The sequence below is a fragment of the Saprolegnia diclina genome (assembly GCF_000281045.1).
Source record: "Saprolegnia diclina VS20 unplaced genomic scaffold supercont1.30, whole genome shotgun sequence".
In the NCBI taxonomy this organism is placed as follows: domain Eukaryota; phylum Oomycota; class Saprolegniomycetes; order Saprolegniales; family Saprolegniaceae; genus Saprolegnia; species Saprolegnia diclina.
Window position 1 is genome coordinate 232,085 of NW_008246097.1, and position 25,824 is coordinate 257,908.

At 59.4% G+C, this 25,824-nt stretch overlaps 12 protein-coding genes across 12 annotated transcripts; 4 read left to right on the plus strand and 8 right to left on the minus strand.

Annotated features, from left to right (window-relative positions):
• Positions 1 to 265: 265 nt before the first annotated feature.
• SDRG_09429 (hypothetical protein) lies at positions 266 to 1,895 on the minus strand (the record flags this gene model as incomplete). Its single annotated transcript, XM_008615362.1, has 9 exons — positions 1,822 to 1,895; positions 1,726 to 1,770; positions 1,618 to 1,675; positions 1,526 to 1,563; positions 1,003 to 1,476; positions 851 to 958; positions 548 to 805; positions 425 to 503; positions 266 to 381 (listed from the first exon to the last, which is right to left on the minus strand). Exons 1-9 carry the CDS (start codon positions 1,846 to 1,848, stop codon positions 266 to 268), a joined length of 1,203 nt encoding a protein of 400 aa, XP_008613584.1. The 5' UTR covers positions 1,849 to 1,895.
• Positions 1,896 to 2,955: 1,060 nt separating this feature from the next.
• SDRG_09430 (hypothetical protein) lies at positions 2,956 to 3,581 on the plus strand (the record flags this gene model as incomplete). The annotated part of the gene is made up of 1 exon (XM_008615363.1): positions 2,956 to 3,581. The coding sequence occupies exon 1, from the start codon at positions 3,039 to 3,041 to the stop codon at positions 3,579 to 3,581; it is 543 nt and encodes a 180-aa protein (XP_008613585.1). The 5' UTR covers positions 2,956 to 3,038.
• Positions 3,582 to 4,167: 586 nt separating this feature from the next.
• On the minus strand, positions 4,168 to 4,707 carry SDRG_09431 (hypothetical protein; the record flags this gene model as incomplete). Its single annotated transcript, XM_008615364.1, has 1 exon — positions 4,168 to 4,707. The coding sequence occupies one exon, from the start codon at positions 4,705 to 4,707 to the stop codon at positions 4,168 to 4,170; it is 540 nt and encodes a 179-aa protein (XP_008613586.1).
• Positions 4,708 to 5,556: 849 nt separating this feature from the next.
• On the plus strand, positions 5,557 to 7,460 carry SDRG_09432 (hypothetical protein; the record flags this gene model as incomplete). The annotated part of the gene is made up of 5 exons (XM_008615365.1): positions 5,557 to 5,712; positions 5,769 to 6,207; positions 6,251 to 7,181; positions 7,228 to 7,316; positions 7,366 to 7,460. The coding sequence occupies 5 exons, from the start codon at positions 5,557 to 5,559 to the stop codon at positions 7,458 to 7,460; spliced, it is 1,710 nt and encodes a 569-aa protein (XP_008613587.1).
• A 36-nt stretch (positions 7,461 to 7,496) lies between these two features.
• Positions 7,497 to 10,495, minus strand: SDRG_09433 (hypothetical protein). The gene is made up of 7 exons (XM_008615366.1): positions 10,135 to 10,495; positions 9,321 to 10,094; positions 8,860 to 9,275; positions 8,654 to 8,805; positions 7,995 to 8,607; positions 7,735 to 7,950; positions 7,497 to 7,689 (listed from the first exon to the last, which is right to left on the minus strand). The coding sequence occupies exons 1-7, from the start codon at positions 10,373 to 10,375 to the stop codon at positions 7,549 to 7,551; spliced, it is 2,553 nt and encodes an 850-aa protein (XP_008613588.1). The 5' UTR covers positions 10,376 to 10,495; the 3' UTR covers positions 7,497 to 7,548.
• Positions 10,496 to 10,979: 484 nt separating this feature from the next.
• On the minus strand, positions 10,980 to 11,716 carry SDRG_09434 (hypothetical protein). The gene has a single exon (XM_008615367.1). The coding sequence runs from the start codon at positions 11,691 to 11,693 to the stop codon at positions 11,019 to 11,021; it is 675 nt and encodes a 224-aa protein (XP_008613589.1). The 5' UTR covers positions 11,694 to 11,716; the 3' UTR covers positions 10,980 to 11,018.
• An 871-nt stretch (positions 11,717 to 12,587) lies between these two features.
• On the plus strand, positions 12,588 to 13,953 carry SDRG_09435 (major histocompatibility complex, class I; the record flags this gene model as incomplete). The annotated part of the gene is made up of 2 exons (XM_008615368.1): positions 12,588 to 12,669; positions 12,710 to 13,953. Coding segments are annotated over 2 exons (1,241 nt in total), but the record flags the coding sequence as incomplete, so codon positions are not given.
• Positions 13,954 to 14,028: 75 nt separating this feature from the next.
• SDRG_09436 (hypothetical protein) lies at positions 14,029 to 18,687 on the minus strand (the record flags this gene model as incomplete). Its single annotated transcript, XM_008615369.1, has 16 exons — positions 14,029 to 14,233; positions 14,279 to 14,338; positions 14,386 to 14,678; positions 14,724 to 14,865; positions 14,913 to 15,002; positions 15,043 to 15,315; positions 15,390 to 15,722; positions 15,774 to 16,035; positions 16,085 to 16,200; positions 16,245 to 16,441; positions 16,487 to 16,685; positions 16,728 to 17,145; positions 17,189 to 17,305; positions 17,349 to 17,848; positions 17,895 to 18,216; positions 18,260 to 18,687. 16 exons carry the CDS (start codon positions 18,685 to 18,687, stop codon positions 14,039 to 14,041), a joined length of 3,945 nt encoding a protein of 1,314 aa, XP_008613591.1. The 3' UTR covers positions 14,029 to 14,038.
• Positions 18,688 to 18,729: 42 nt separating this feature from the next.
• On the minus strand, positions 18,730 to 19,768 carry SDRG_09437 (hypothetical protein). Its single transcript, XM_008615370.1, has 4 exons — positions 19,663 to 19,768; positions 19,397 to 19,621; positions 19,325 to 19,354; positions 18,730 to 19,278 (listed from the first exon to the last, which is right to left on the minus strand). The coding sequence occupies exons 1-4, from the start codon at positions 19,708 to 19,710 to the stop codon at positions 18,835 to 18,837; spliced, it is 747 nt and encodes a 248-aa protein (XP_008613592.1). The 5' UTR covers positions 19,711 to 19,768; the 3' UTR covers positions 18,730 to 18,834.
• A 301-nt stretch (positions 19,769 to 20,069) lies between these two features.
• Positions 20,070 to 21,277, minus strand: SDRG_09438 (hypothetical protein). The gene has a single exon (XM_008615371.1). The coding sequence runs from the start codon at positions 21,246 to 21,248 to the stop codon at positions 20,190 to 20,192; it is 1,059 nt and encodes a 352-aa protein (XP_008613593.1). The 5' UTR covers positions 21,249 to 21,277; the 3' UTR covers positions 20,070 to 20,189.
• Positions 21,278 to 21,514: 237 nt separating this feature from the next.
• On the minus strand, positions 21,515 to 22,764 carry SDRG_09439 (hypothetical protein). Its single transcript, XM_008615372.1, has one exon. It carries the CDS (start codon positions 22,748 to 22,750, stop codon positions 21,593 to 21,595), a length of 1,158 nt encoding a protein of 385 aa, XP_008613594.1. The 5' UTR covers positions 22,751 to 22,764; the 3' UTR covers positions 21,515 to 21,592.
• Positions 22,765 to 24,127: 1,363 nt separating this feature from the next.
• Positions 24,128 to 25,485, plus strand: SDRG_09440 (hypothetical protein). The gene is made up of 2 exons (XM_008615373.1): positions 24,128 to 24,983; positions 25,025 to 25,485. The coding sequence occupies exons 1-2, from the start codon at positions 24,639 to 24,641 to the stop codon at positions 25,430 to 25,432; spliced, it is 753 nt and encodes a 250-aa protein (XP_008613595.1). The 5' UTR covers positions 24,128 to 24,638; the 3' UTR covers positions 25,433 to 25,485.
• The last annotated feature ends 339 nt before the right edge of the window (positions 25,486 to 25,824 follow it).

Consider the following 25,824-nt stretch of genomic DNA (forward strand, 5'->3'; position numbering starts at 1 on the left):
TCATTATCCGGATATGACCATACGGCCTTTCCGGTTTCTGTTGGCCATCCCGCGGTGCCAGAGCGCTGCATGCTGCGCGTCATCTAAGCCTCGTGCATGCTGCAGTAGCGAGGGCTTCTCACGCGCTTTGTATGATGCTACTGCGCTGGCGGCCACACCTCGCATGCACTTGGCTGCAGGAGACGACGCCTCAACGCGGTATAGCGTCGTCGAGGTACATTGGTACGAAGGTAGGCCACGCAATAGGATGGATTCGGCGACACGCTTACGCAGACGACGAGAGCACGTGGGGGTACTTGCTCTGGATGTTTTCGGCACACGCGTTGACGTTGAGGCAGATCGAGTTGATGCGGTCGTCCCAGGCTTGGAGCACCTCGCCGTCTACATCGTCCGGTCCATCAGCTGCGTCCTATGGTCGTACTACCTTGTTCAAACTCGAGGAGGCCGTTGACCTGGTCGATTGAGCCCTTCATGCGGTCTTCGCTAATCATAATGGCGGCCACCTAGTGCACGGTGGCACCCCATCGTCATATCGGAAGAATGATACCTTCTCTGCCTTCTTGGCGTCGACCCCGAGGAGCGTGCCGAGCTCGTCAAAGTACATGCTCGTGTAGATGCGCGAGACAGCGAGCATGTTGTGCTCCAAGAACGCTTGCTCGACGACCGTGAAGCCATTGGCGAGCTTGGCCTTTTGGTGCGGGAGCAAGCCCTCTTCGAACGCGGCAATGTCGGACCGGCGCAGACGCTGCTCCAAGTAGAGCTTCTCAAGAATACCCGCGTGCTCCATCGACTTGATGCGCTCATCCTGCATGGGCCATGACGACTTTGCACGCAGCCGTTTCAGATGTACCTTGTAGAGCGTGGCGAGGAGGCGCGAGCGCTGGGGCCCCGCGGCCGCGAGAATCGCGCACGTCGTCGCTTTCCCGAGGAGCTGGAGGAGGTCGTCCGGGTCGACTTCCTATAGGATTACTATGGTGAAAAAGAGAGGAAGGGCCGTCGTACATCGGGCTTGGACTGGGAAAACTCGTAGTAGCGCAAAGCGGCGTCGAGGAACTTGCGCTTCGAGTCGAGGATGCGCGCGTACGACACTTGGTAGCGGATCTTGAGCGCCCAGTTGGAGGCGTCGACAGCGTGAATGACCCGGGACGCGCGGTTGATAAAGTTCTCGGCGTCGACCGTCTCGTCCTCCTGGAGGTAGAGCTCGGCGATCTTGACGTACTTTTCGGCCTTCTCGTCGTCCGAGTACTGCCGCGCCGAGCTCTCGAGGTTGATGGCTGCAAGCGTCTTGGCCGCCTCAATGTACTCTTCTTCCTCCATGAAGAGGTCGCAGAGTTGCTCGCGAAGGACCACGTCCGTCTCCTCGAACGAGAGGATCCGCGGCTTGATCTGCTGCAGCGCAAAGACGAGCAGGTCCTTCTTCCACGCATGGACTTCCGTGTCGATGCGCCCGACCGCTTGGGCGAATTGGCTCAGCACCTACATACATACCCACGGTCACGATGTGGCGGCGACGAACGCAGCGCACCGTTCGCGCGACCACGAGCTGGACGTCGTCGGTCAAGACTAGAGACAGTGATTATGATGGGATCCCATATCAGCAGCATTAGGCAACGCTACCATGCTCCAGAAGGGACTTGAGCGCAGCCTCGTTCAGAGCCGACGCATCGATGTAGTCCTGCCATGCGTCTTCGTCGCCGAGGATACCTTGCATGCAGAAGGAGGTACCTTGTACGCGGCCAGCTTCTCCTTCTGGTCCACGATCTTGGCGATCTACCTCGCATGGCTATGACCATCTTTGTCAGCAGAAGAGCATGCATCTACCTGGGTCAACTTCGCGATGGAGCTCATGCTGCAAGGACTGTCGTCGGGGCGATGTCTCTCCTCACAAATTGCGCCGGGGAATGTCCGGATACGACATATCCGGAAACGCACCTTCCTCATGACAGGCTTCTTGCGGCAAAGATCGCAACCATCACATGTACCCGTCGCTACTTCAGCCCTTCCGTTCGCCGATAATGGCGAGTCTAGACGTTATACTCCATTGTTCATTGTTATAATGCGGGTTATACAGCAACATCCTGGGCAACGTTTGCCATAACGTGACGTCAGATCCGACGGGAGCGGCCGTCGGAGCTCCTCGTATTCGAACGCCAGCACGCCGGCTCATTTTCAAACGTCTTTGACTCGTCACGGTACCCTCCTCCTGATAACACTGCGCCCGGTGTCGTTAGCCTCCATGAACCACTGTCATTAGGTTGCCACGCTCGTCGTTCCATCAGGAGTCCATGCATGCATGGGATGCGAGGACGAGGTAGAACATGCGCCAAAGACCAAGATGCGAGGTGCTGGGCGAGCGATGCGCGGAAATCACAAGCGCCCGCATGGCCATGTCGGTTGCAACTGCGTCTCGACAGAGGTACAGCCAAGCCAACACACTCGTTGCTCTATCGCAGGAGGTCGGGCAGAACCTTGCGCGCCTTGTCTTTGCCGCTTGGTGGCTGCGTCCTCCAGTTTCTGGTGCTCACACGAGCATTTCTTGCTGCCTCTTACGATTCTCGCCTTGGCGAGTTCATGACCAAGGTGCGGAATTGGCGCCATATTTCAACCCGTAGACAATCCACCGTCATCCGACCTTGTAAGTTTGGCTGTGTGATTTAGCTCCCGCACAGCTCTCGCGCACCATCATGCAGCACGAATGCCATAGCAAGATTCGCTGCCCGTGTCCGGGTTGTCGCTCCGGCAACATGGCGGGTGCGGTGTGTAACCCCGTTCCAGCTTGAACCAACCAAGTGTATTCGATTGTAGAGTTTTCAAAGCATGCGATCTGAGAGGTCGGGCCATTCGAACGCATTATAATGCGTGTTGGCGCTGAAAATCATTTAAATTCGGACGGCCCGGTATAAAACCGGGTGTAGTTCTATCGGGTTTCGAATGGCCGCAATTGAAACGCGGCGCGGGAGATCGCATAAGGCGCCGGAACCAACGAAAAATCCAACCGCAGGTCAGCTCGGTCCACCAAGATCATTTTCACATTCACGATGGCCAAGAAGACCGATTCCAAGACGACGAAGCGCACGGGCGACGACGCTGCCAAGAAGGTGGCCAAGAAGCAGAAGGTCGAATCGTCCGAGTCGGGCTCCGACTCGGAGGAAGAGGCTGAGGAAGAGGCCGAGGAAGAGGTCGCTGCCGAGGAAGAGGAGCAGGTCGAAGAAGAAGAAGCCGAGGAAGCCGACGAGGCCGGCGACGAGAACATCGAGTGCAAGGACTGCGGCAACACGTTCGTCTTCACGGCCGGCGAGAAGGCCTTCTACCTCGAGAAGGGCTTTGACAACAAGCCGGTCCGCTGCAAGGACTGCAAGAACGCCAAGAAGGAGCGCATGAACGGCGGTGCCGCTGGCGGCCGTGGCGGTCGTGGCGCTGGCCGTGGCTTCGGCGGCCGTGGTGGCCGTGATGGCGGCCGTGGCCGTGGTGGCCGTGGTGGCCGTGACGGTGCTGGCCGTGGCGGTGGCGGTGTGTGCTACGCCTTCCAGAAGGGCGAGTGCAACCGCGGCGCTGGCTGCCGGTTCAGCCACTCGGGTTAAAACACCAACCTCGACGACCTGTATATCAGTGCTATTATTATAATACTACTAGGAAATAAGAACACCTCATGCATCATCATCTTCTCTTCCACATTGCGCTCTGCTCCAGGATCCATGCGTGTCAACAGACTCGATCGGCGACGCCCAAAGATCGCATTCCAGTCACACAATCGCGGTTCATCCTGCATTGGCGGTATACGAGACTCGGGGATTTTGAGCCAATCTTGCTCGATTCCGACAAGAGCCAATCAAAGGAGATCCAACGTCTTATCTCGAACGGGAGAGCCAAGCTTATTCTAACACCAATGCGAAGAGTCAATGTCATCCTCGCCATTAGACGCGCTACGATTCGCATGGTTGACCGCAACGTAGTGGCGCAGCGAAGTCGATGCGAATCACAGTGTCGTCGCGGCCATAGAGTGGGTACGGCATCGTCGTGACCGAGAGGAAAGCCCTGGTCGGCCACCTTGGCGCTAATCGTGACCTTTTCCGGCTTTCGGCCGCACCAGCACAAACGCGTAGCGCGGTCCACATATCTTGAGGCCTATCGCCACTTGCACCGACGTATCTGGATGCATCCAGCGCTCTAGCTTGGCGCGCAAATCGCGCAGGCTTTCGTTCTTGCACGCGACTTCAAGCACGAAAGAAACGGATAGTCAAAGCCTCGGTTCCGCGTCGCTTCGGTAATATTGTTGGCCAGCGTCATTGGTGTCAAGCCCTCCGTGGGTACGGCCAAGCGGTCGTCGAGCTGTAACAACGAGTTGTCGCACTTGAGGAGCTCCAAGTTGGCCAGCGGTTGCCCGCCCGCCAAGTCCTGGAGCTGCCGCTCAAGCATCGCCACGATCGTGCGCGTATGCTCGTGCAGGAAGGTGCGGTCGTTGTACACGACAAGCCGCCCCAGCGTCACGTGGCCAGCCAAGGGCTCGTAGCAGAGACGGGGCAAGTACCCTTCGTTGGAGGTAAACCACCACTCATAGTCCTTGGGCGACATGCACGAGCAGACGATAAACGGACCCCACGACACCTCGCCGTCATCGTCCAGAGAGGGCGCGTCCGCGTAGCGCGACTTGGCCTCACCGTCGAGAAATGCCTCGGCGGCTTCGATACGCGCCTCGCTGTTCGTCATGGAGCGTTCGGGCAGGGCCTGCACGGTGCAACGTTGCTCGTGACCTCGTCGCTTGGCATTTGATGTTGGCCTTCGGAAAGTCACGTTGATTGAGAGAGAGGTCGGGACCAGGCTTCTCCATCTGGCCGATCATGACGTGGCTGGTTGACGAGCGTGAAGAAGTCATCCAATCAGCGACTCCATTTCAACGAATCATCGCACGCGGTTTCCGAGCCAAAGTGCAAGAAAGCTGCAGCAGCGTCATGCAAACCTCTCGCCTTTGGATGTGAGCGACACTGGTGGGCATGACGCACTCAAGAGACGCACTCAAGAGACGCACTCAAGAGCTTCAAGAACGATTCTATGGTCTCGTACAGTTCCTCGTAAGGCTGGCAACGGGGACGACGCTGTCGTTGTTGCAATAGCCATGTAGAGGTCGCTGAATGCCTAGGCACCCGGTCGATAATCTGCTCCGTGACCTACCTTGGCGGCAGTCCTAACGTTATAAATGTTTTGCACGGGGCTGGACGGGACGCATGTATCGTGGGTCCACCGACCTTCCAGCTCGCGAATCGTTGTCGTGGTGCTGTGTGGCAGCTCATTTCACGGGAAATCTTATCGTGGTATTTTGTAGCACCGCGTGACGCACTCGCGTCGACGTAGCCTGGAGGCCGTGTGCTCGTCTCGGCCGAACACCACTTGCGCGTGCCCGCCATAGTTGCGTTGGTTTATCCACAGCGCTAACCAATGGCTGTCGAGATCGCCATTTTTGACACGCAACAAAATTCGGTCAAAGCCGATTTCAACGGTCCATTTAGGATATATCCCAATTCTACGACTGGACTGGAACCCAATTCAGTTTGCAAACAAATGGACGCAGTGGACGACCCGATGAGCGCTTCGGCGCCCGAGGTGGCCGCGAACGCAACGACGCAGCCAGCGGCCGACGCATCGGAGCCGACGGAGGCCGCGCAGACGGAGGCGCCGCTCCCGTTTCCGCAGGAGCATCTCACGACGTGCTTGGAGGTACGGCCATGGGCGTGCCACGACGATGCATCATGATCCTCATTCGGCTTGTGTAGGTCTTGTCGGTCTTGGCCAAGGACCTCGAGGTCATTGAGCAGCCGGCGATGCGCAACTTCCGCAAGACCATCGCGCCTGTCTCGGACTACATGGAGAGCCGCAAGTTCAAGGGCAAGGGGCGCAAGAAGTACCTCGAGGACAAGGAGCTGCGTCGCGAGAAGGAGGCGCGCCAGGTGAAGCGCAAGATGAACGACAACAAGTACATCAACAGCGCGACGCTTCGCCGTGCGCGTGTCGAGAAGCTCCAGAGTCTCCTCGAGCAAGGCAAGGACGAAGCCATGCTGCCGATGATCGCCGACGGCGCGGTCGAGGAGGCCCCCGCGCTGCTCGAGAACGGACCCAAGGCGCCGATCGCAGAGCTCGAGAAGCAGCGCTCGTGCTACACGTGCAAGGTCCGCTACGAACAACTGCATCACTTTTACGACCAGCTCTGCCCCAGTACGACCGCGTTGCTTGCATTTATACCCACAAAAATGGCTAGAGTGCGCGGAGCTCAACTATACCAAGCGCATGCAGTCGGCCGACCTGCGTGGTCGCGTCGCGCTCGTCACGGGTGCGCGCGTCAAGATCGGGTTCCAAGCCGCGCTCAAGCTGCTGCTCTCGGGCGCGACGGTCATTGCGACGAGCCGCTTCCCGCACGACACGGCCGAGCGGTACGCGGCGCACCCCGAGTTTGCGACGTTCCAGGACCGGCTGCATGTCTACGGCATTGACTTTCGGGATATGGTGCACCTCGAGCAGTTTCTCGACTATGTCAACACCAAGTACGCTCGCCTCGACATGGTCGTCCACAACGCGTGTCAGACGATCCGCCGCCCGCCGTCGTACTACAGCCACATGATGCCCAAGGAGACGACGCCGGTCGCGTCCCTCCCGCCGAGCGTGCAGCCGATCTTGAAGCAGCAAAGCGACTTCCACGCCGAGCTTCTTCGGACTGCAGCGCCCGGCTCGCTCCTCACGGCCGACGGTGGCGGTGCCGTCCCGCCCGTGCTCGCCAACCTGAGCGCGGTCAAGACGCAGATCCCAATGCTCCTTGAAGACGGCGCCAACAGCAGCGAGCACTTTCCCGTGGGCATGAAGGACGTGAACGGCCAGCAACTCGACTTGCGCACGACCAACTCGTGGGTGCTCAAGATGGGCCAAGTCTCGACGCCCGAAGTCGCCGAGGTGTTTGCGATCAACACGCTCGCGCCGTTCATTATGAACAGCCGCCTCCGCGCGCTCATGGAAGCCACGCCCGCGACAGACAAGTTTATCATCAACGTCTCGGCGATGGAGGGCAAGTTTTACCGCTACAAGACGCCCAACCACCCGCACACCAACATGGCGAAAGCGGCGCTCAACATGATGACGCGCACGTGCGCCGAAGAGCTCAGCAAGCACGGCATCTACATGAACTCGGTCGACACGGGGTACCTCTCTCGTATGCCTACTGTACTTGGACTTACGGTGAACTAGCTGGATCAACGACGAGAACCCGCTAGAGAAGGCGCACAAGTACGCGCAGACAGCCAACTTTCAAACGCCGATCGACGAAGTGGATGCAGGTATCGATCAAGTCTGCCAAAGAATGGCAATATCTTATACATCTGATAGCGGCGCGCGTGCTGGACCCGATCTTCATTGGCGTCAACGAGCACAAGTACCCGTTTGGGCTCTTCTTCAAGGACTACGCCGAGACCGAGTGGTAATAACTGCGGCGCTTTTGCGTTGCCTTTGTCTCAACATCGACTTTGTACGGTCTATTTCGTTGCCGAGTCGGTCTCTATCACATATATCTTATTGCAGCACAAGGTCGATCACGTCCTTGCGCTTGAGCGCGCGTGGCACGCCCTTGTCGGCGATGCGGTCCCGCAAGACGGCGGTCATCATCGCGCGCTTCTCGGTTTGCATCGCAAAGATCTTTTCTTCGATCGTGTCCTACACCCGTGCAATAGTCTCACAGTGATACTGTACCATGTCTACCTTCATGATGTAGCGCGTCACGATGACGCGGTGCGTTTGACCAATGCGGTGCGCGCGGTCAATGGCTTGGCTCTCGAGGCTCGGGTTCCAGCACGGCTCCATGACAAAGACGCGGCGCGTCGCAGTGAGGTTGAGTCCCAGCGCACCGCTCTTGAGCGAGAGGAAGAGCACGTTGAGGCGCCCGCCTTGGTACGCGTCGACGACCTGCGCGCGCTCCTAGTCTTGCCCATCAGACTCGGAACTCTGTTGCCAAGGGCTACCCGGGGCGCCATGCGACCGTCGAGCTGCCCGACCGAGATCTCGGGGTTGATTGCATGCAGCTGCTCGCGGAGCAGGTCCAAGAACGACCGCCACTCGGAGATGACGAGGCACGGCTCGTTCGAGGCCGTCGCCGCACGCAGCGCGTCAAAGAGGGTTTGCATTTTGGTCGAGAGCGGGACGCGCGGCATGTGGCGACGTGAGCCGTCTTCGTTGATGAGCGGCATCGTGAGGAGCGACGGCGAGTCGCACACCTGGCGCAGTCGCAAGAGCAATTCAAAGACGTGGAGGCCCGTGGACTTTGTGCGGCCGAGCGTTTCTTGGACCTCGCGCCGCGTAATGTGGTGCACTTGGCGGTACCAGAGCCGCTCGGCGTCGGTCGCAAACGTCAAGACGACGCGCTCGTCAAGTTTTTCCGGTAAATTCGCAGTCGCTGCCGACTTGAGCCGGCGAAGAAGGTAGAGATCGACGAGCGACGCCAAGTGGGTGTCGTCGCCAATGCGCGGGATGCCAATGAACTTGAAGAGCGGGTGGAGGTCCTCGCATCGGTTCTGGATCGGCGTGCCGGTGACGCACCACCGCGCCCGCGCGTGCAGCTGAAACGACGCTTGCGTGCTGGAATTCATACATTGAGATTCAGATTCGCGATGGAGAAACCTACCGGGCAGCAGTCATGTTGGCTATCAAGTGGGCTTCGTCGAGGATGACGCGGTCCCACTGCACGCGGTGGAGCTTGGAGAGCAACACTTTTTCTTCGCGGAGCCGCTTGGTGGCGATCCATGACGTGTCCTTGCGCGGCGCAGTGCGGTGCACCTACCCCAGGTAGAGTCCACGATCTGCTCTTTCCTCTTGATAACTTGATACTACCATGGAGACGGGTATCGCGACTTCAGGCAAGCGGAGCACATCGTACGTCGAGAGTACAATATCATATGCGTGAAAGTCCGGGTCGCGCCGGAACCGCTTCCGGTCTGTTCCGTGGTAGACGCCGACGGACAGCGATGTTTTGTGCTTGATCTCGCGCTCCCATTGGTGCAGGAGCGACAGCGGCGCGATGATGAGCGTCGGCCGCGACTTCTCCGCCGCGTTGGCGTCGCGCGACCGCTCGATGAGCGCCAGGCAGCTCACCGTCTTGCCGAGGCCCATTTCGTCGGCAAGGATCCCGCCCTTGACCTCGTCGAGAATGCCCGGGTGCTCGCGCTCCCACATCCAATCGACGGCGCGCTCTTGGTACGGCTCGAGCACATGGGCCGGCTTCTTGGTCGCCGACTGCAGCACGAGCCCTAAATCGCGATACGGTTGTGATATTATGGGACAGTAGGGACGACCTCGCGTCGTCTGTACGTGCTTGGCGATCGGCGATGTCATGGAAATGTCGCCCGACGCGTCGTCGCCGTCAAAGCTCGAGAGCTCGCTGTAGACCGACTGCCGCCGGAGAAGCGCTTTCGTCTTCTTGCTTGGTACGCTCTGCGCCTGCTTGAGTCGGCTGCGGCCTCGTAATAGCTTGTGGGTCTGCGGCGTCGCTGCACTGTGGGGAAATGCATCGCGCTCGTCGTCGTCCGGGTCGGGCAGCGACGGCATCATGCCCAGTTGGCTGAGCAAGATGGACATGTCGGGCGCGTTCTCAAGCATCTCGTCATGCGACGCGCCAGGAGCGTCGTCGTCATCATCGCGATTGTTGCTGTTGTTGCCGAATGAGTAGTCCATCGACTCGTCCAGAGCTGCCTCGTCTGCCTGTTGTTCGCTAGGTGGCATGTGAAGTCGTAGATGACGCAGAGGAGGCCGTCCCGATGGATGCGCTGGCGATGTATGCACGAGCGTGCGCGAGAGGTGCTCTAGCGTTGGCGTTGGCGTGTCTTCGTCCACCTCGTCGTCGTCGGGCAGTCGGAACGGGATCACGCTCGTGTCCGCACTGGTCGCTAGAATGGGCTTTGTCGCCGTCGTGCTCGAGCGGTCTCCTGTGATGGGCGAGAGCGACGCCATGCGCCGGCAGAGCGTCATGGACACGTCGTCGAGGCTCGCTTGCAGCTCTTTCGAGTCGAACTCGGGGAAGAAGCTGCTCTTGCTGCCGCTGCTGGGCCGCAATCGCTTCTTCCTCGGACCTAAGCAGCGTGAGCTCATGGCGCACTGAGTATCGCGTACCTGGCGTGCTGTACTCGAACGAGACGTTGGCCGGCGTATGGTACGCATACGAGCCATCGTCGTCGTCGAGCAGCGACGGTGGGTCCTCCTGCAGCACCGCAAAGAGCCGCTCCATGTTCGCAATGTCCTCTGCGCTGGCCTCGTAGGCGCGGACCTCTGCCGCGCCGAAGCGGCCGTTGACGACGCCCTCGACGTACCCGCGCCAGTGCTGCTCGTACGCGGCCTCCCAGCAGCAGCCCATGCTCTTGTTGATGATGACCTCTTCCGCGTCTATCCGGAGAATGATCCGGATAAACCACTTGAATTTCCCGCCGGATACAGGGTTGCAGTCAAGATGGCGTCAAGATGGCGTCAAGATGGGGGGTTGAGGGTCTCTCTTGAAGGAATGGGAAGGAGGGGGGGCGGAGGGGGGTCTGTAAACGGTGGTACCTTGCGCCAGGTACGTACTGTAGTGGTACCCTCGCCAGTCAGTTGTCGCCCGCTTCAAGCTGCCAATATCCAGTCTTTAAGACAGTGTATTGCGAGCGATCGTGCGTTTGCCCGTGATCGTAACCAGCTGCACCGAGTTGCTGCTGCGTTGCGATTCCGAGGCTCGATACAGTGTACATCAACACCATTTTGAGTCGTAGTTGAGCGACTCACTCGATAGAGCTCCTTGCCTTTTCGAGTCGTCGGTCGCCTTCGCTTCTGTTCGATCGCGACATGCGTCGGTCGTGCGGGTCGTTGGACGTTCGACAGCAAGGTGGAGTATCCTACTGATACCGGTACCGGTACCGCTCGTAGTTGATCGGTGGCGCGAGCGAGGGGAGGGTCTTGGTTGCAGCAGCTCGCTCTAGACTGCAGTATTCCTCTACTAAATCGTCTGACATGTATTGTATGGTCCATTAAAACCAGGCTGGCCGCTGCATCGCTGGCTGCACATATCGACTAAACGTCTCGGGCGGCGTCGCTGGGAGCTGGTACTCGGTTGGCCGCAGAAGCGACCGGCACGGTGGCAAGCGCGGCTGGACGGTAGAGCTGTGAAACGGAGGAGGAGGACCGGCGTGGCGCTTGGCTGGCGGCGGCGAATAGCGCATCCACGGCGTCGCCTCTCGCTTGATGGCCTCGTGGCGGCTGCTCAAAAGCACGTGGACGGACGGCAGCACCCCTGCGTTCTCCGTGGGTGATATGGGCTCGTCGTCGCGTTTGCGGTGGCGCCAGCAGAGCCCGCCGCCCCGCGCGTACGTCGTGCAGTGCTCGACCTTGCAGAGGCGACCGCCGCCGTGCCGGACGCACTTGGAGCGCATGTGTGCTTGCTTCTCGCAGCCTTCCTCGGTGCAGCGCGGTTTGTCCACCTTGGGGCCGTGGAGCGTGCAGAAGCGGCCTTGGCGCACGTGTACGCCGCAGTTGGGCGCCTCGCACTTGCGCTTGCCTCCATGGCGGACGCAGAGGCTGCGCGCGTAGACTTGGTTGCGGCAGTCGTCGACCTGGCAGCGCGACCGGTGGCGGTGGAAGACGCACTTCCACGAGCCCGGCACGACCGCTTGGTTGCACTCGTTAAAGAAGCACGTGGTCTCCATGACGGCGCAAATCACCAACTGGCGATGGATTACACTGTATCGGGACGTTCGTCCGTTGTGGCTCAGTCCACTGTATCTCTGGCCTCAAGAAAACCCCGCTGAATTGCGATCTGGGTGAGAGCTATACTACTACTATACATGATGGCTGCGTAATGAGCACACCGCTCCTCGCTTGGCCGCCTGCTGTCGCTTGGCGCACAAATGCGAGTGCGTGGCGGTGTCGAGTCGAGCTTGCCAAGCGCTCGGTGGTTGCTCTCGACTTGCCAGCTGGAGGCGCTTGGTCACCGCGTCCCTTACGAGCCGCGCAACGTGCCGCGACAAGCCGCATTGGCCTTGATGGCGGACCGACCGACTCGGCACTAGTACATACAGCGTCCTCCTCGCGCAACACAGCGCATCGATATCGTGTAGCGGCGTCCATACAGTAGCTTTTTATGGACCCGAAACACCGCGGTGTGGATCGACGCCGCAACTTGTGGATTCTCATGCGTGCGAAAAAGCTGGCGCAGAAATCTTGCGCAGGTACGTGGCTGCAGCGTGGGATATTTGTACGTTGGAGTATACAGGCGGAACGCCAGCACAAACGTCTCTTGTGGACGCGAGCTTGCCTTGCACGACAGCAATCATCGCAGCCAGTTTGTAGCTTTGTCGTAGTATCGCGTGGATAGCGATGGAGCAAACATGGAGCTGGCGAACACTATCCGCACTGGATCGGTCGGTGGATACATGTCGTGGATAGATCTCGAGCTTCACTTCACGGCTGTCGGACGACCTGTGCGGGCAGGCACTGAGTTGTCCGACAGCTGTGAAAATCACCACATAATCACAAATTGCACAGCGTGTGAATCTAAAAGCCACGTGTGGTTTTCACGCACCGCTCATATCTCGTTTGCAGGATGCTGGCCCGACGCTGCGTCCTCGCCGCCGTCCTCGCGGTGGCCATCATGGCCGTCGCTGCGCACTCGCATGGCGAGCGGTACGACCTCTCGCTATATGCGGCCACTCATGCGGCGTAGCGGCCACCACCACCATCAGCACGACGACGACCATGGCCACTCGCACGACCATCGCGATCTTCTGCGACCTGAGGCGATACCGGTGCCGCCCTCTGGATGCCCTCATCACCATGGCAAGCATGCGCACCATGATGAGCATGGCCATGACCACAGCCACCATCATGGCCACGACCACAACCACGAGCATGGCCATGACCACAGTCACGGTCATGACCACAGTCACGGTCATGACCACAGTCACGTTCACGAGCATCCCGAGAAGCAGGCGCTTGCGGCCACGTCATTGTCCGAGTGGATGCAACTGTCGTTGTGGACCGAGGCGCTTTTCGCGACCGCGCTCGTAGGCGCGGCGCCCGTCATCGTTCTCTTCTTCGTGCCACTTGGCCGCTCGACCGACATCGCGGCGCAGAAGCCGCTCCTCCGCGTCTTTCTGAGTTTTGCCGCGGGCGGTCTGCTCGGCGATGCGCTCTTGCACTTGCTGCCGCACTCGCTGCCAAGCCACAGTGACCATGACCACGACCACAACCACAGCAGCGACGGCGGGCATGCCCACTCGGTGGCCGACCTCGCGCCGTACCTCTATGTGCTTGGCGGCCTCCTGTCGTTTCTTATGCTCGAAAAGCTCGTGCGCGCCCACACGGGCCATGGACATTTGCACGGCCACAGCCACGACAATGCGGCGCACAAGAAGAACGACGACGCCCCGGACGCGACGACCACGATCGCCGCGGCCGGGTACCTCAACCTCGCGGCCGACTTTTCCCACAACTTCACCGACGGCCTCGCGATCGGCGCTACGTTTGTGCACGGGCGCGCCAGCGGGTGGCAGACGACCGCGGCCATGCTGCTGCACGAAGTGCCCCACGAGATTGGCGATTTTGCCATTTTGCTGCAATCCGGCTTTACGCGCCGCCAAGCCATGTGGACGCAGCTGTACACGGCGGTTGGCGCGATGGTTGGCACTCTGGTTGGCTTGCTCCTCGAGTCGGAAGCCGGCGCGTGGGTGACGCCGTTCACGGCCGGCGGCTTCGTCTACATTGCGTGTACGAGCGTCTTTCCCGAGCTGCTCGAAGACACGTCGTTGACGTCATCGCTCTTGCAGCTTGCCGCCATGGTGCTCGGCATTGCGCTCATGCTGCTGATTGCGCTCTTTGAGTAGTAGTTGTGTGCATAATGTACATTCAACACTAAGACGACGAGATCCTTCTCATCGGAGCAGAACACGAGCGTCGCTGGTCACCCGCGAAAATGCAGCGAAAATGCAGCGAAAATGCAGCGAAAATGCAGCGAAAATGCAAGCGCTCAATACGAGATACCCGATACGACACGCTACGACGTCTCGATGTCGGTCAAGGACGGGCCGGTGACGCGGCGGCTCGATGACTCGCCCGCCGCCTCGAGCGAGTCGATGAGTACGCGTGCACGGGGTCCCTTGGCTTCGTCCGCGTGGCTTGGCATGCTAGTCCAGCGCGTCTCTGGCGTCGTCCTCTTGGGCTCGACCGTGAATGCATTCATGTTGACAATCTATGGCAGGCACTTGATAACTTGATACAAAAACAGACGACGTACGAGCTTGCGGCCGACCTTGGCAAACTGGCGCCGTACAGCCTCGTTCTTCTTGGGCTCGGCCTACGCCCAGGACGATGACGCTGGCGATGCCACGGACGAGGACGCACCTGTTTCGGGGCGTCGTAGACCGACTGTCCGTCAAAATCAAACTTCTTGAGCCGGCTCACCAAGGTCGCGATCGCGCGATGCTTGGACTTGTCGCCGTCGCCGTAAAAGTTGACGAGCTTGACGATGATTCTGTCGACTGTGGCGTACGCGTCCAGCAGCGCCTTGTCGGTCACGACCGGTTGCTGGGTCGGGAAGCGCGGTACGTTCTGCGACGACGCCTCGCGCGCGTCGGCCTCTTTTTGAATTTTGAGCAATTTGGCCCGGATCTCCTTCATGATATGGTTGGAGATATCTACGTATTCCGATTGCTTCAAAATCCGTCGGAGAGAGAGAGTACTAGGGTAGTGCGAGTGGATATGGTCCATGCCGCTGCGGCTCAGGACGTAGAGGATGCCAAACGTCTTGCAGCGAATGCTCGCCGAGCGCTTGGAGTTCAAGAGCATCGCAAGCTCCCCAAAGTACGAGCCTTCCGAGAGTACCTACGCGCACAGCAGGATATGTCGAATTTGCATCGTATCGGACGTACCTTGCACAGCATTTCCTGGGGCGTGTTGGCGTTGATGACGACGTCGACCGTGCCTTTGACAAGAAAGTACATGTGGCGCCCAAACTCGCCCTAGACAACATGATATATGCGACGGTCGTTTCATGTCTACCTCGCGAAAGACAAACTCGCCGGGCGTAAAGCACTCTTGGTTGAGAATGCCCATGAGGTACGAGATGCACGCGTCGTCTTGGTTGGCAAAGAATGGAATTTTGGTGACCACGTCCTTGTTCAAGTGGATGACGAGCTGCGTGCGGAGGTCGTCCGAGAGCTCGTGGACGAGGTCCGAGTCGGCCGAGATCTCTTTTTGCGCCAAGTAAAACTCAAAGTGCTTGCGAATGCGCACACGGAGCGGTTTTGGCAAGTTGCGCTCGTTCATGTATTCCTATGCAATGTATTTATTTCAAAACTGAATGTCAAAACTGAATGTCAAAACTCAATTTCAAAACGACAACGTACCTTGACGCGGTCCAGCTTTTCCTTGGCGATAGTGCCTTTTGTTTGCATTTGGTCGACGAGCGCCGACATGGACCCAATGATGTAGCCGAAAATCGACGCGCCAAGCAGCATGTAGAACGTCACGTAGATGACTTCGAGCGGCGTCACGGGCAAAATGTCGCCGTACCCGACCGTTGCCATGGTCGTGAAGCTAAAGTAAAGCGACGTGACGTACTTGTCGAACGCCGGCGCCGTCCACAGCGTCGGGCTGATCCAGCACTCGCCATAGATCTGCTGCGAGAGCTGCCCGATAAAAAAGAAGATGCAGGCCGAGAGATGCGCGATAAAACACACCTACATATATGTCTCCGCACACGAATCTCAATCTCAATTTCAAAGACGTACGTGCACAAAGAGCTTCATGAGGCGAATGGCGGCAGGGCTCAAGTCCAAGACGTTCTCGACACTGCTCACGCTGCGATTGAGTTTGAGGAGGCGCATGAGTTTGAGCAGCCGCGCGAGGCGCACGAAGCGAATGAGTTTGAGATTCTGGAACGACGAGACGGTCGTCGCATTCAGCTGCGCGGCGGACGGGCTCATGGCGTCCGCGACAGCTCCAATCGGAAACGTCGAGGCCACGTCGATCCAAAACCAAAATTTGAGATAGCTACGTAATTTGCGACATAGCCCGTCCAAAGGAAGTAGGAGCTATATACCGTTTGGCAATCTTCTGGGCGTCCATGACGAGCTGACTCTCGTCGTCGAGGTACCCGGTTCGAAAGTTGAGGACGATGTCAAGCCCAAACACACTATCGACGCAATAGTCCAACATCTAGCAGCACCCGCGTTTGCACAATCGTAGAAACAGTCTCGTACAATCACGACCGGGTCGACGGTCATGTCCCCCATGTAGCCGCCTTGAAATGCGAATTGAAAAGGGATGCTCATGACGTTGTAGACGATCAAGACGCCGAGAAGGATGTCCCAGCGCAGCTTCCATGGGGCGTGCGGACGAATGAGCGCGCGCAGTCGCTTGGGTTGCGTAAACGCTTTCTCGTACTTGGGCTTCATACCTACAAGCCAATGTGAATAGTTGATACAAAACACAATGCAAAGACCGTCCAAAATGACTTTTTTTGAAAAGACAGAGTTGAACACCGAGACGCGGGGGCTTAGAAAGTGGGGCAACAGCTTCAAAATGTGCGCGGGAAACTGCTCAATCGGCAGCGGCGTCCCATTCAACGAGATTTTGAGGTGCGGCCAGAGGTCTTCGACGCGCCGGAGCTGCCCCGGGTCGTCCTTGCACTTGTCGAACATCTAGACAAGAATAAGTACAAACGACGCACGAGTCGGGTGTACCGCGTAGCGCTGCATCATGATGGCGTGGGTGTCCATGTAATTCTTCTTGCGGAGGTCGTAGTACTCGGTAAGAATTCTCTCCGTGTCGGGGTACTCTTCCAAGAGCGCGCCAAAGTCTTCCTTGAGCAGTGTGTACATTTCGCAATTCGTGAGGCTAATGTACGTATTCTCGCGGAGACAGTAGAAGAGCAGCGGGGCTTCGCCAAAATAGGTGTTTTCGCTGAGCACGTCGAGAAGGACGCGATGGCCTTGGATCGTCGAGTTGCACGCCGAGACTATGCCCGAGTTCAAAAAGTACATTTCCCGGCCCACCGTGTGCTCTTTGGCAATGACCGAGTCGGCCAAGAGGAAGAGCGGCTTGATGTTGGTGGCCATGTCCATGACAAATTGGGCATTGATGTTGCGAATGGCGGGAATCCTACGTATTTCACAATGAAATGAATCCAAATTGTCGACAATACCGAAAAATATCGCGGCACGTTTCGTGGACAACTTCGTTGCGCAGATTGAGCGACACTTCGCTGAGAATCGACGACTCGTCAAAGAGCGAGGCGCGCTGGAGGTAGTGCTCAAAGTACCTACAACACATGAGCGGGTTGTCGTTGCAGGACCAACGAGTACCGGCAGAGCTTGACCCGCAGCTCGTTGGGCAGCTTGTGCACGCGAATGTACTCCTTGACGTCCATCATCTTCATCTGGTACGCTGCCGCTCGCGTGTCCATGGACTCGAGCAGCGACGAGATGGAGCCGATGACAAAGCCAAAGACGGACGCGCCAATCATCATGGCAATCGTTGCATACAGGCGCTCCGAGACTGAGACTGCGTGGACGTCGCCAAAGCCAACGCCGGCGAGCGTCGTCATGACCCAGTAGAGACTGTACATGTACCGGATGCTGTCGCGCTCGAAGCGAAGGTCGTCGTCTTGGAGCCATGTCACGTTGGGCCGGTACGTCGAATAATCTGAGGTGGGACTGAGCGAGAGGCGGCGGCCCAATGGCGGATCCACGGGGCCGCCGAGCAAATGGAAGAAGCAGGCCATGACATGCGAGAGGAAGAGCACGAGCATGATGAGGCGGACGAGGCGCACCATGCCGGGGTTGAAGCCGAACCGATCTTCAGCCTACGAAGACAACACCGTCAAGACGACCACACGTTGGAGGTCGCACCGTTTTAAAGAAGACACGGAGCTTGACGAGCCGCGTGAGCTTGAGGATGCGAAAGACGCGGAAGATGCGGATGAGCTGAATCGAGTTCGAGTCGCCGAGGGTCGCGTTCGTGGCCGTCGCGACGGCTTGCAGCGGAAACGTCGAGAAAAAGTCGATCAGGAACCACGTCTTGACGTACTGCTTGGCGATCTCTCGGTGGTTGACGACGAGCTGGTCCTGCTCGTCGTGGTACCCCATCATAAAGTTGCGCACAATGTCAACGCCAAAGAAGCCATCGACAAAGTTGTCGACCGTGGCCCAGAGTCCCGAGGCCACTTGGAGCCTACGCACGCATCGAGCCAAGTGCAAGCGACGGTCTCAAGTACCCCGGAAAACACACGCCGAGTGGCACTGTGATACCGCTGTACGCGATAAGGACCGCCATGAAGACGTCCCACTGCGTCGCACGCGCGCTTTTCGGGTCGATGACGTACGTCTTCGGGCTCTGCGCCCTGGCCTTGATCTTGAGCATCGACCTGCGAATCGACGACCCATGGACGCTCTCGAGCGGCGGCGCGCTCTTGACCGACCGGGTCTGCGCGCTACCCTCGGCGGCGATTTGCACGTTGTTGTACCCGGTCTCGTACTGCGTGAGCTCTTGCGCGACCTTCTTGAGAGCCAAGTGGCGAATGCGGGGCGGCGCGATCGGCTTCTTGCGGCCCTTGGCCTTTGCAGAGCCGCTGGCCGTCATGGACGTTCGCACCGAGCCGCGCGTCGACGCAGACTTCTTCCCCATGCGCGCATTGACGTTCATAGTGCTGACGTAGAAAGTGCAATCTGGCGCCTTTTCGCAAATCCGCGCAAATGTTCCAGGCGTCGATTCACTGTCACTTGAAGGACAGGAGGATACGTTCGAGATAATATTAGAGTAGGATAGGATAGCGTCGCGTTGGATACTTGCTCACGACGTGGTGCGCCGCCACCATTTGTACCGGTTGTGCTTCTTTCGCGGCGCAACGGGCGACACGTCCGCGTCAGTGCCACCAAACATGGACGCGGACGACGTCGACCAGCGCAAGCAGTTGGTCTCCAAGCAAGCGGCCGTGCACGGCACGCTGCTGTACGTGCCGCTGTCGGGCGCTCGGATTTTCCATTTCAGGCCTGGCATGGTCGAGACCGCGCTGAAGAAGTGATGGACGAGCTGGAGGCGGCTGCGCCGGACGCGGGCGTCCAGAATCTGCGTGTTGCACGGCGTCGGAAGCGGCGGAATGCGGTGCGCGTCCGTCGGGTGAAGGCCGCGCAGCCCCACAGCGAGCTTGATGATGACGCCGTAGTCGTACCATTGCGTCAAGAGCCGGCCGTCGAGCGTCTCGATGCCAATGTTGAACGCCTCGACCCACCCGCCCTGCTAGCACAAACATCTGTGAATGTCTTTGCGAAGCGACGTGTACCTTGGCCGGCCGCTGCCGCGTCTCGATCGCCTAGAGGCAAGTCGTTGGAGCGTAGTTTCTAGCGAAGAGTACCGAGATGGACGTGAACGTGGTCGCGAGCTTGGCGAGGTCGCGCTTCATCGCGTTGTTCTCGTGCGCGATGCGCGTCGTCGCCTTGGGGTCGGCAAACTTCTCGAGCGTCGCAAGGAGCTGCAGGTTGTCTTGCTCGATGGCGAGGCGCTCGGCTTCGAGCCGCCGCAGCTTGCACATGGCGCTGCAGTCGTCGTCCGTAGCACACTCGTCGTCGTCGGCATGCATCTAGTCAGCGCATGAGCGATGCGTCAGACGTGGCGGCGTACGCTCGCGTCGAGCCATGCGATCGCAGCGTCGTTGTCGACGAGGCCCATGGTTGGTATGTGCAGTCGTCCGCTCTCTGCAAAATCGGTGGCGGCTGTCGGGAAAAACAGATGTCTCTTCGAAATCACCTGCCCCTGGCTCTCGCCAAGATGGTTCGCGCGATGTCGTCCCTGCTATTGACGCGACAGGAAACGAGTCGCCAACGAGAAAGGACAGGTTGTCGTAGCCCAACGACTCGCTGCGAAGCGCCGTCCAGTGGCGTCGGCACTCGCCAATCGACGCCGCCTGTCGTCGAGGACGATGACACAAGGTGGAGACGCTCGCACATGGCTGTCACCGTGTGGCGTTCGTCTCCGACGAGGCGCGCGACAGGGCCGTCTTGCCGACGCCACGAGCACGTCAGTGGTCTCTCGAATGTCATATTGTCTGCAAGCAAAAGCGCTTGCGTCTCTGCTGCATGAAGTCGATCACTCTACGTACGACAAGTGCGAGGAGTATTCGTATGCACGCGTTGAGTTAGTTTAGAGGACTAGGGCCAGCCGTCGTCGTCGTCGTCGTCCGAGACCGTGGTGGCCGCCGACGGGCGCTGCGACGCGTTCTGCTTGACGACGCACGTTGCTTCGTCGATGCGGATCGCCCACTCGACAGCGCTGAGCGCTAGAATCGCTGCAAGAAACGCGTTTAGTCTTGCCATGCGTCTCTCGAGGCAGCGCGGCAGGTGCTTCTCGGCCTCCAGATTGGGTATGACCGGCCCGTACTTGGCGGTCAGCGATGCCGAGAGCTTGAGAAAGGTCTCGTGTCGGAACCACGCGCGCAGTGCGCCGCGCTCGGGCGTCTCGATCTCGATCCGGTACTGCGTCGCGCGACTGTTGAGAACCCACCGCGCGTCAATAATGCGCGCGGTGGCGAGCGTGACGCCTCCATGGAGCCCCAGCACGGACGCGAGCAGCTCGACGCGCTGTTGCAGGCGCCCAATCTCGGCGACGACAAACGCCGGCGCTGAGCCAGCCGCGCAGGCCGCGTCGACAGCCGCAAGGCGTGCCTCTTCGCCAACGCGCGTCGCTTCGTGGTGGACCGCTTGAAGGGCGTCCAGCGGCAGCACCTGCTTGGTCTTGCGCCGACCGACGCGGTGTCCGTCGGCCATGCGGAGGCACCACTGCAGCGTCTCGTCGCGTAAAAGCGCAGCCAAGAAGGCGTTGAGGCGGTCCTTTCGCATCTCGATGGTACGGTCCGAGTGCGCCCCAAAGAGGTGCGTCGCCGATAGCTTGGGGAGCGGCGCGTGCAGCGACGCCGCGAGGCTGCGGAACGTGCTGTACCGGTGCCACGCACGCTGCGCGCCGCGCCAATCGGTCTCGATCACGAGCTCGTACTCGACAAAGCGGCGGCCCTGGACAAAGCACTGCCGGTGGCCCACGATGGTCGCTGCGACCGCCTGCGCCGGGCGCGTCTGCAGCACCTGCGCATAGAGCCGCGTCGCGCGCTGTGTCCAGCGGGCGCACTCTTGCAGCAACGGCGGATCTACCGCCGCATGGAGTCGCTTGGCGACTGCAGCGCGGCGTCGGTCGAGCTCGTCCGTCGTCGCGAACATCTTTGCATAAATCTAGAACGAGTGGGAAAATGATGGTCGGCGAACGAGATTCCCCGAGGTATCTTTTTGGTGGCGACCTCGCCCTGGCGCTTGCAGCTTCCTGTGCTCTAAGAGCGCTTGCTGGACGCAGCGCGCGACGCGGCTCTGTGCGCAGGTGCTGCAGACGCGCCTGGCGCAGGCGGTCGCAGCGACCATCGTAGGCCACCGGCAGTGCCGTTGTCTGTGCGGTGATCGGCAAGAGCTCCTTGGCTCGGCGCGGTAGCAACTCTGCCATAATACACACAAAGATACATTTATCCACTCGCATCCTCACGACACAACTCGACACTCTACTACTGTTGGCCTCACGCCTCGTCATCGTCGGACGAGCCGGCAGTCGACGCCACCGAGACGCGGCTGTGGGCGCGTCGTGGCTTCTGGTACTTGAAGACGCGCGTGTCGTCGTCGACGCGGAGACCCCACTGCAGCTTCTCGTCGGCCATGGCGGCCTCCAAGTACGCGTTGAGCTTGGCGACCCGGTCGATCATACACGCCTCCGAGAGGACGGTAAACACGCTGTGTTTTGGGAGCGATGGGAGGCCGCTCGCGCGATCTCCATACTTGGTCAGCATGAGCGTTCGCAAGTGGTACAAGGTGCAGTAGCGGTGCCAGAGGGTGAGCGTGCCGCGGCTGTTGGTCTCGACCGCGAGCTGGTACTCGTCGACGTGGCGGCCGTGGCGCGTGACCTTGCGGCTTTCGACCACGCGCGCGCTGAGCATGTAGATGCGGTCACCGGCCGCCACGAGGCGCTGGAGCGTGCGGACGTCGTCTTGGAGGGCGCTTGTCTCGGCCGCCAAGATCTTATTGACGTCGCCGCTCGTGTACTCTGCGAGGCGCGCGCGCAGGTGCTTGAACTCGTCGTGCACATCGCAGTCTTCGGTCATGGCCGCCAAGACTGCGCGCACTTGAGCCGCTTGCGACGATGAATACCGCGTGGCTTTTGCACGGGCTTTGAGTTGGAAGACACAAATGTCATCGTGTACGCGGACACCCCACTCGAGCGCCTTGTTGTCGCAGATGCTGCTTAAGAAGTTGTCGAGTAGCTGCATGCGCTCGCGCAGCGCCGTCTCGGTGAACCGGCGCACCTCGGTGGACGGAACGTCGGGCACGACGGCGCCACTGGCCGTGAGCACCAAGGCAAGAGCCCGGAACTTTGCCTCCGTGTGCCACGTATACAGCGTACCGTGGGCAACGGTGTCGACTTGGATGCGGAATTCGGCGCAGTGGGCACCGTCGCACACGCGCTTGCGGCAGCCGACGACCGACGCCGTCGCGAGGCGGATGTCTTGGGCGCGGGCGAGCGTCGACCGGAGGCGGTCGCGGTCGTGGGTGAGGCGGTCGCGGTCGGCGAGCATCGCGGGGTCGCCGTGCCACGCCACGTGGGCCTCGATCGACGTGCGCAGCGTTGCGTTCTTGGCCTCGAGGACTGGGCTGTCGGTCAAACTCACGGTGGGTCGAGTCATTTCGTCAAATAGCCGAGAAAGTGCAAAGTGGTCGCGCGCGGAATGTTGGTCCTGCCAGCTGCGCGCAGCGGGATGCACTTTTGCAGCCAGATGCAAGCGGCCCCATGTGTGGGATCGTGGGGTGCGTAATGTGTGGGTCTTCCTGTGGTGCTCTTGGTCGTCGATGGCGCCAAGCAGCCGCGTGCGAGGAAGCGGCGGTGGCACGAGAAGGCGGTGAGCGCGTACAACGATCTCCAAACGGTTGGCTGCGCGTCTTTACGCCGCGATGCACGAAAGCACCCAAGTGGCTTGATGGACGGTCGTACACTGTAGGGGTTTTACCGCCAAAACGCGCGTTTCCTCGGACCTCATACATTGCAGAGACCGCACGCAGGACGCGCGGCGATGGCGCAACCGTGTCTCGCTTTCTGTCTGATCACCCACGCATCCTCCCACTCCTCAACCAACTCAAGACGGAGTGCACCGCCTTTGGAGAAACTGTCAACCATTATCTTGCGAGAAGCGAGGGACAACGTTGACCGCACCGCATGCGTGCGATGGAGGTGACCATCGTCTCGACGCATTAATGTGGTGGCGTTGTGACCTCTGTATGCAAATACGAGATTGGTAGTTAATGCTTCATGCCGAGAATGACCTTCTAGTTGTGCACGAGGTCCCTGCGCGCGACGCTAGCCACGCGTGGTATGCGTCAGCAAGCAAAACAAACGGGAGCCATTTGCGCTGGCGCCAAACGTAGTAAGCGAGAGGTGTAGGGTAGTAGCATCACGCCAACTTTGCACACGAGGCGTCGATTCTTCTGGCAAGAACCGACTTGTTGGTTCCGATGCCAACACAATGGGAAAGAGAAGAAAAGCACCTACGGGGCTCAAACTCCTTGGTTTGGACGAAGTCTCCCCTCTGCATCTTGACAGATTCGACCCTAAACAACGCCGTGGCCGCGTGTGCACCAAGAGTAGAACGCTCCATTACGCAAGTCGGGCATCTGAACGCCATGAAATGACTCCCGCCGGTTCACGAGCTACCTTCACAATAGTAACGTATCGCCGCCAGCTCGGGATGTTTCCTGTCGTACGTCAGAGACCGTTTGCGTTTCGGGGCTAGGAGCAGCGAAAGGTCGGTCGGAGGTGCTCACTGCGTCTGCTGTCCGTCGCTATTAGCTGTCGAGGGTCCGTGCACCAAAACTGCCAGCTCATGGGTGGTTGCGAATCATCACGCAGTGTTGCTACGAGTATCATCTCTTCACGAGCGAGACGACGCGACGACTCCATGACAAGAGGCAACTGCAGCCGTGCACAAATGAATTCAGGGTAGGCTTTTCGGTAAATATACGTTTAGGAGCCGATGTCATGCTTCCTAGCCGGCATCACGCCAGATATATTAGCGCGCTGACGAAATGACGTTGCAGAAGGTTGCAAGCGTGTGCAACGCGTTTGCCATTACAACGACAGCGTCGACGAACTGTCGGCTGCAATCTTCTTGCCTCCGAGTACGCCTCACGAGCGTCCGAACGTCTGATGCAACGCCACCTCAGTCGTTCTTCGGCGGAGACGACGCCCAAGGAAGGGACGGTGTGGATCCGGGCAAGTATTGTCGTTCAGCTTGCATGACAAAGGAAGCGCACTCTGCTGAACGCACGCCGTCACTGCCAGAGTCGAAGCTGACGATGCCACCTCAGCTTTTCCATCTCGTTGCCGCTCACCTCGCTCAAGATCAGTATTGGTACGACAGCGACAATGGTTGCTGGATGCCCGTCGTTGTGCGCTCAAGTACAAAGAGTTGGTGACCAGGACTTGCTGTGTCTGTGTGACCATGATGACGTGGCGCGGTTTCGTGCAAGCAGCGTGCTGACCCGAAGATCCGGCGATGGTTCGAAAATATACTTGGTGGAATGGCACTGCTGATATTGCATCAAGATATGGACATCGCGGGTCTGCTGCTGGACCCGGCCAAGGAGCGCGACCGACTGCGGAGCCAGGCGAGCCAGCGCCGGTACCGTGCACGCAAAAAGGCCAAAGACGCACGGCTGCTCGACGACGTGACCACGCTCTGGTCCGAGATCACGCAGCTCGAGCAGAGGCTACTGCCGCGCAGCGTCGCGTCCTTCACGGGCGTCTCGCGCATCTGCCACGACTTTTACCACCACTTTGAGTTTGGCCTTCACATGCCGACGCACGAGCGACAGCTGCGGTTCGCGCACAGCATGACGTCGCCGTCGCTCGTCTTCATGGGCGAGGTACACTTCTACGAGAGAAGCATGCGACCCACCCTCTGTAGGCGGACGGCATCACCATGATGTTCAAGCAGCTCGCACTGTACGCGTCCGTCTTTCCGACGTGCCACCAAGTGTGCGAGTCGGCCGAGACGTGCGCCGTCACAGAGGACGACATCGTCGTCAAGTGCCGCGTGCGCCTCCATTTGCGTCTTTCGCGCACGTCGGTCGCGATGGTCTACCCGTCGCTGCTCGCGAACGAGCTGCTCGTGCAGAAGCTTATTGGGCAGACACTCGCCGTGCCGGTTGTCACCTACTTTTATGTCGACAAGGCGTCGTCGACGGTCCATAACATTGTGGTGGACGCGGATATTGTGGCCGCCGCCATCGCTCTCCTCGGCAGCGTCGAGGTCGCGGCCACTGCGCTCTCGACGTCCAAGCTCCTTGCGTCGGGTCCGATCCAGCCGTCGTAGACTGCGTTGAATATAGACTTAAGTTTGGTATGTCGCCACAAGTGCGATGACAACCTCTTTAGAGACTAGTACTGCTCAGTGCGCTCTGGCGACGACCAGAGATGACGAGAAACGTGGGTCAGTTCTGGTTGCCCTCGGAGATGCTTACGGCTAGCAGACGACCCGGCATACGATACCCAAGTGTATGACGTGGCCATTTCGTGGCCGTTCTGACGCCACGCGACCAGATGGTACGACAGGATGGCGGCCACCGCTCACCCAACAGGGCGACACGCACGGCAAGATCGATCCACACACACATGAAGACGCGAAGACAAGCCTTTCGGACGACCTACAAGCCGCCGCGCGCTCTTGCTTGGGCAGTACCGCGAGCACGTCCGAGTTCTCTGTCG

What these genes read in the sequence shown, in the direction of transcription:
- SDRG_09433 (XM_008615366.1), bottom strand. Translation starts at nt 10,375, where the DNA reads ATGGGCTGCTGCTGGGAGGCCGCGTACGAGCAGCACTGGCGCGGGTAC. An exon ending in TCGCGATACCCGTCTCCATG is followed by an intron (nt 8,806 to 8,859) that starts GTAGTATCAAGT and finishes TACCTGGGGTAG; the next exon opens with GTGCACCGCACTGCGCCGCG. An exon ending in TGACGCGCTACATCATGAAG is followed by an intron (nt 7,690 to 7,734) that starts GTAGACATGGTA and finishes GCACGGGTGTAG; the next exon opens with GACACGATCGAAGAAAAGAT.
- SDRG_09434 (XM_008615367.1), bottom strand. Translation starts at nt 11,693, where the DNA reads ATGGAGACCACGTGCTTCTTTAACGAGTGCAACCAAGCGGTCGTGCCG.
- SDRG_09437 (XM_008615370.1), bottom strand. Translation starts at nt 19,710, where the DNA reads ATGGGCCTCGTCGACAACGACGCTGCGATCGCATGGCTCGACGCGAGC. An exon ending in CCACGTTCACGTCCATCTCG is followed by an intron (nt 19,355 to 19,396) that starts GTACTCTTCGCT and finishes ACTTGCCTCTAG; the next exon opens with GCGATCGAGACGCGGCAGCG. An exon ending in CGCGGCAGCGGCCGGCCAAG is followed by an intron (nt 19,279 to 19,324) that starts GTACACGTCGCT and finishes TTGTGCTAGCAG; the next exon opens with GGCGGGTGGGTCGAGGCGTT.
- SDRG_09438 (XM_008615371.1), bottom strand. Translation starts at nt 21,248, where the DNA reads ATGTTCGCGACGACGGACGAGCTCGACCGACGCCGCGCTGCAGTCGCC.
- SDRG_09439 (XM_008615372.1), bottom strand. Translation starts at nt 22,750, where the DNA reads ATGACTCGACCCACCGTGAGTTTGACCGACAGCCCAGTCCTCGAGGCC.
- SDRG_09440 (XM_008615373.1), top strand. Translation starts at nt 24,639, where the DNA reads ATGGCACTGCTGATATTGCATCAAGATATGGACATCGCGGGTCTGCTG. An exon ending in CGCTCGTCTTCATGGGCGAG is followed by an intron (nt 24,984 to 25,024) that starts GTACACTTCTAC and finishes CACCCTCTGTAG; the next exon opens with GCGGACGGCATCACCATGAT.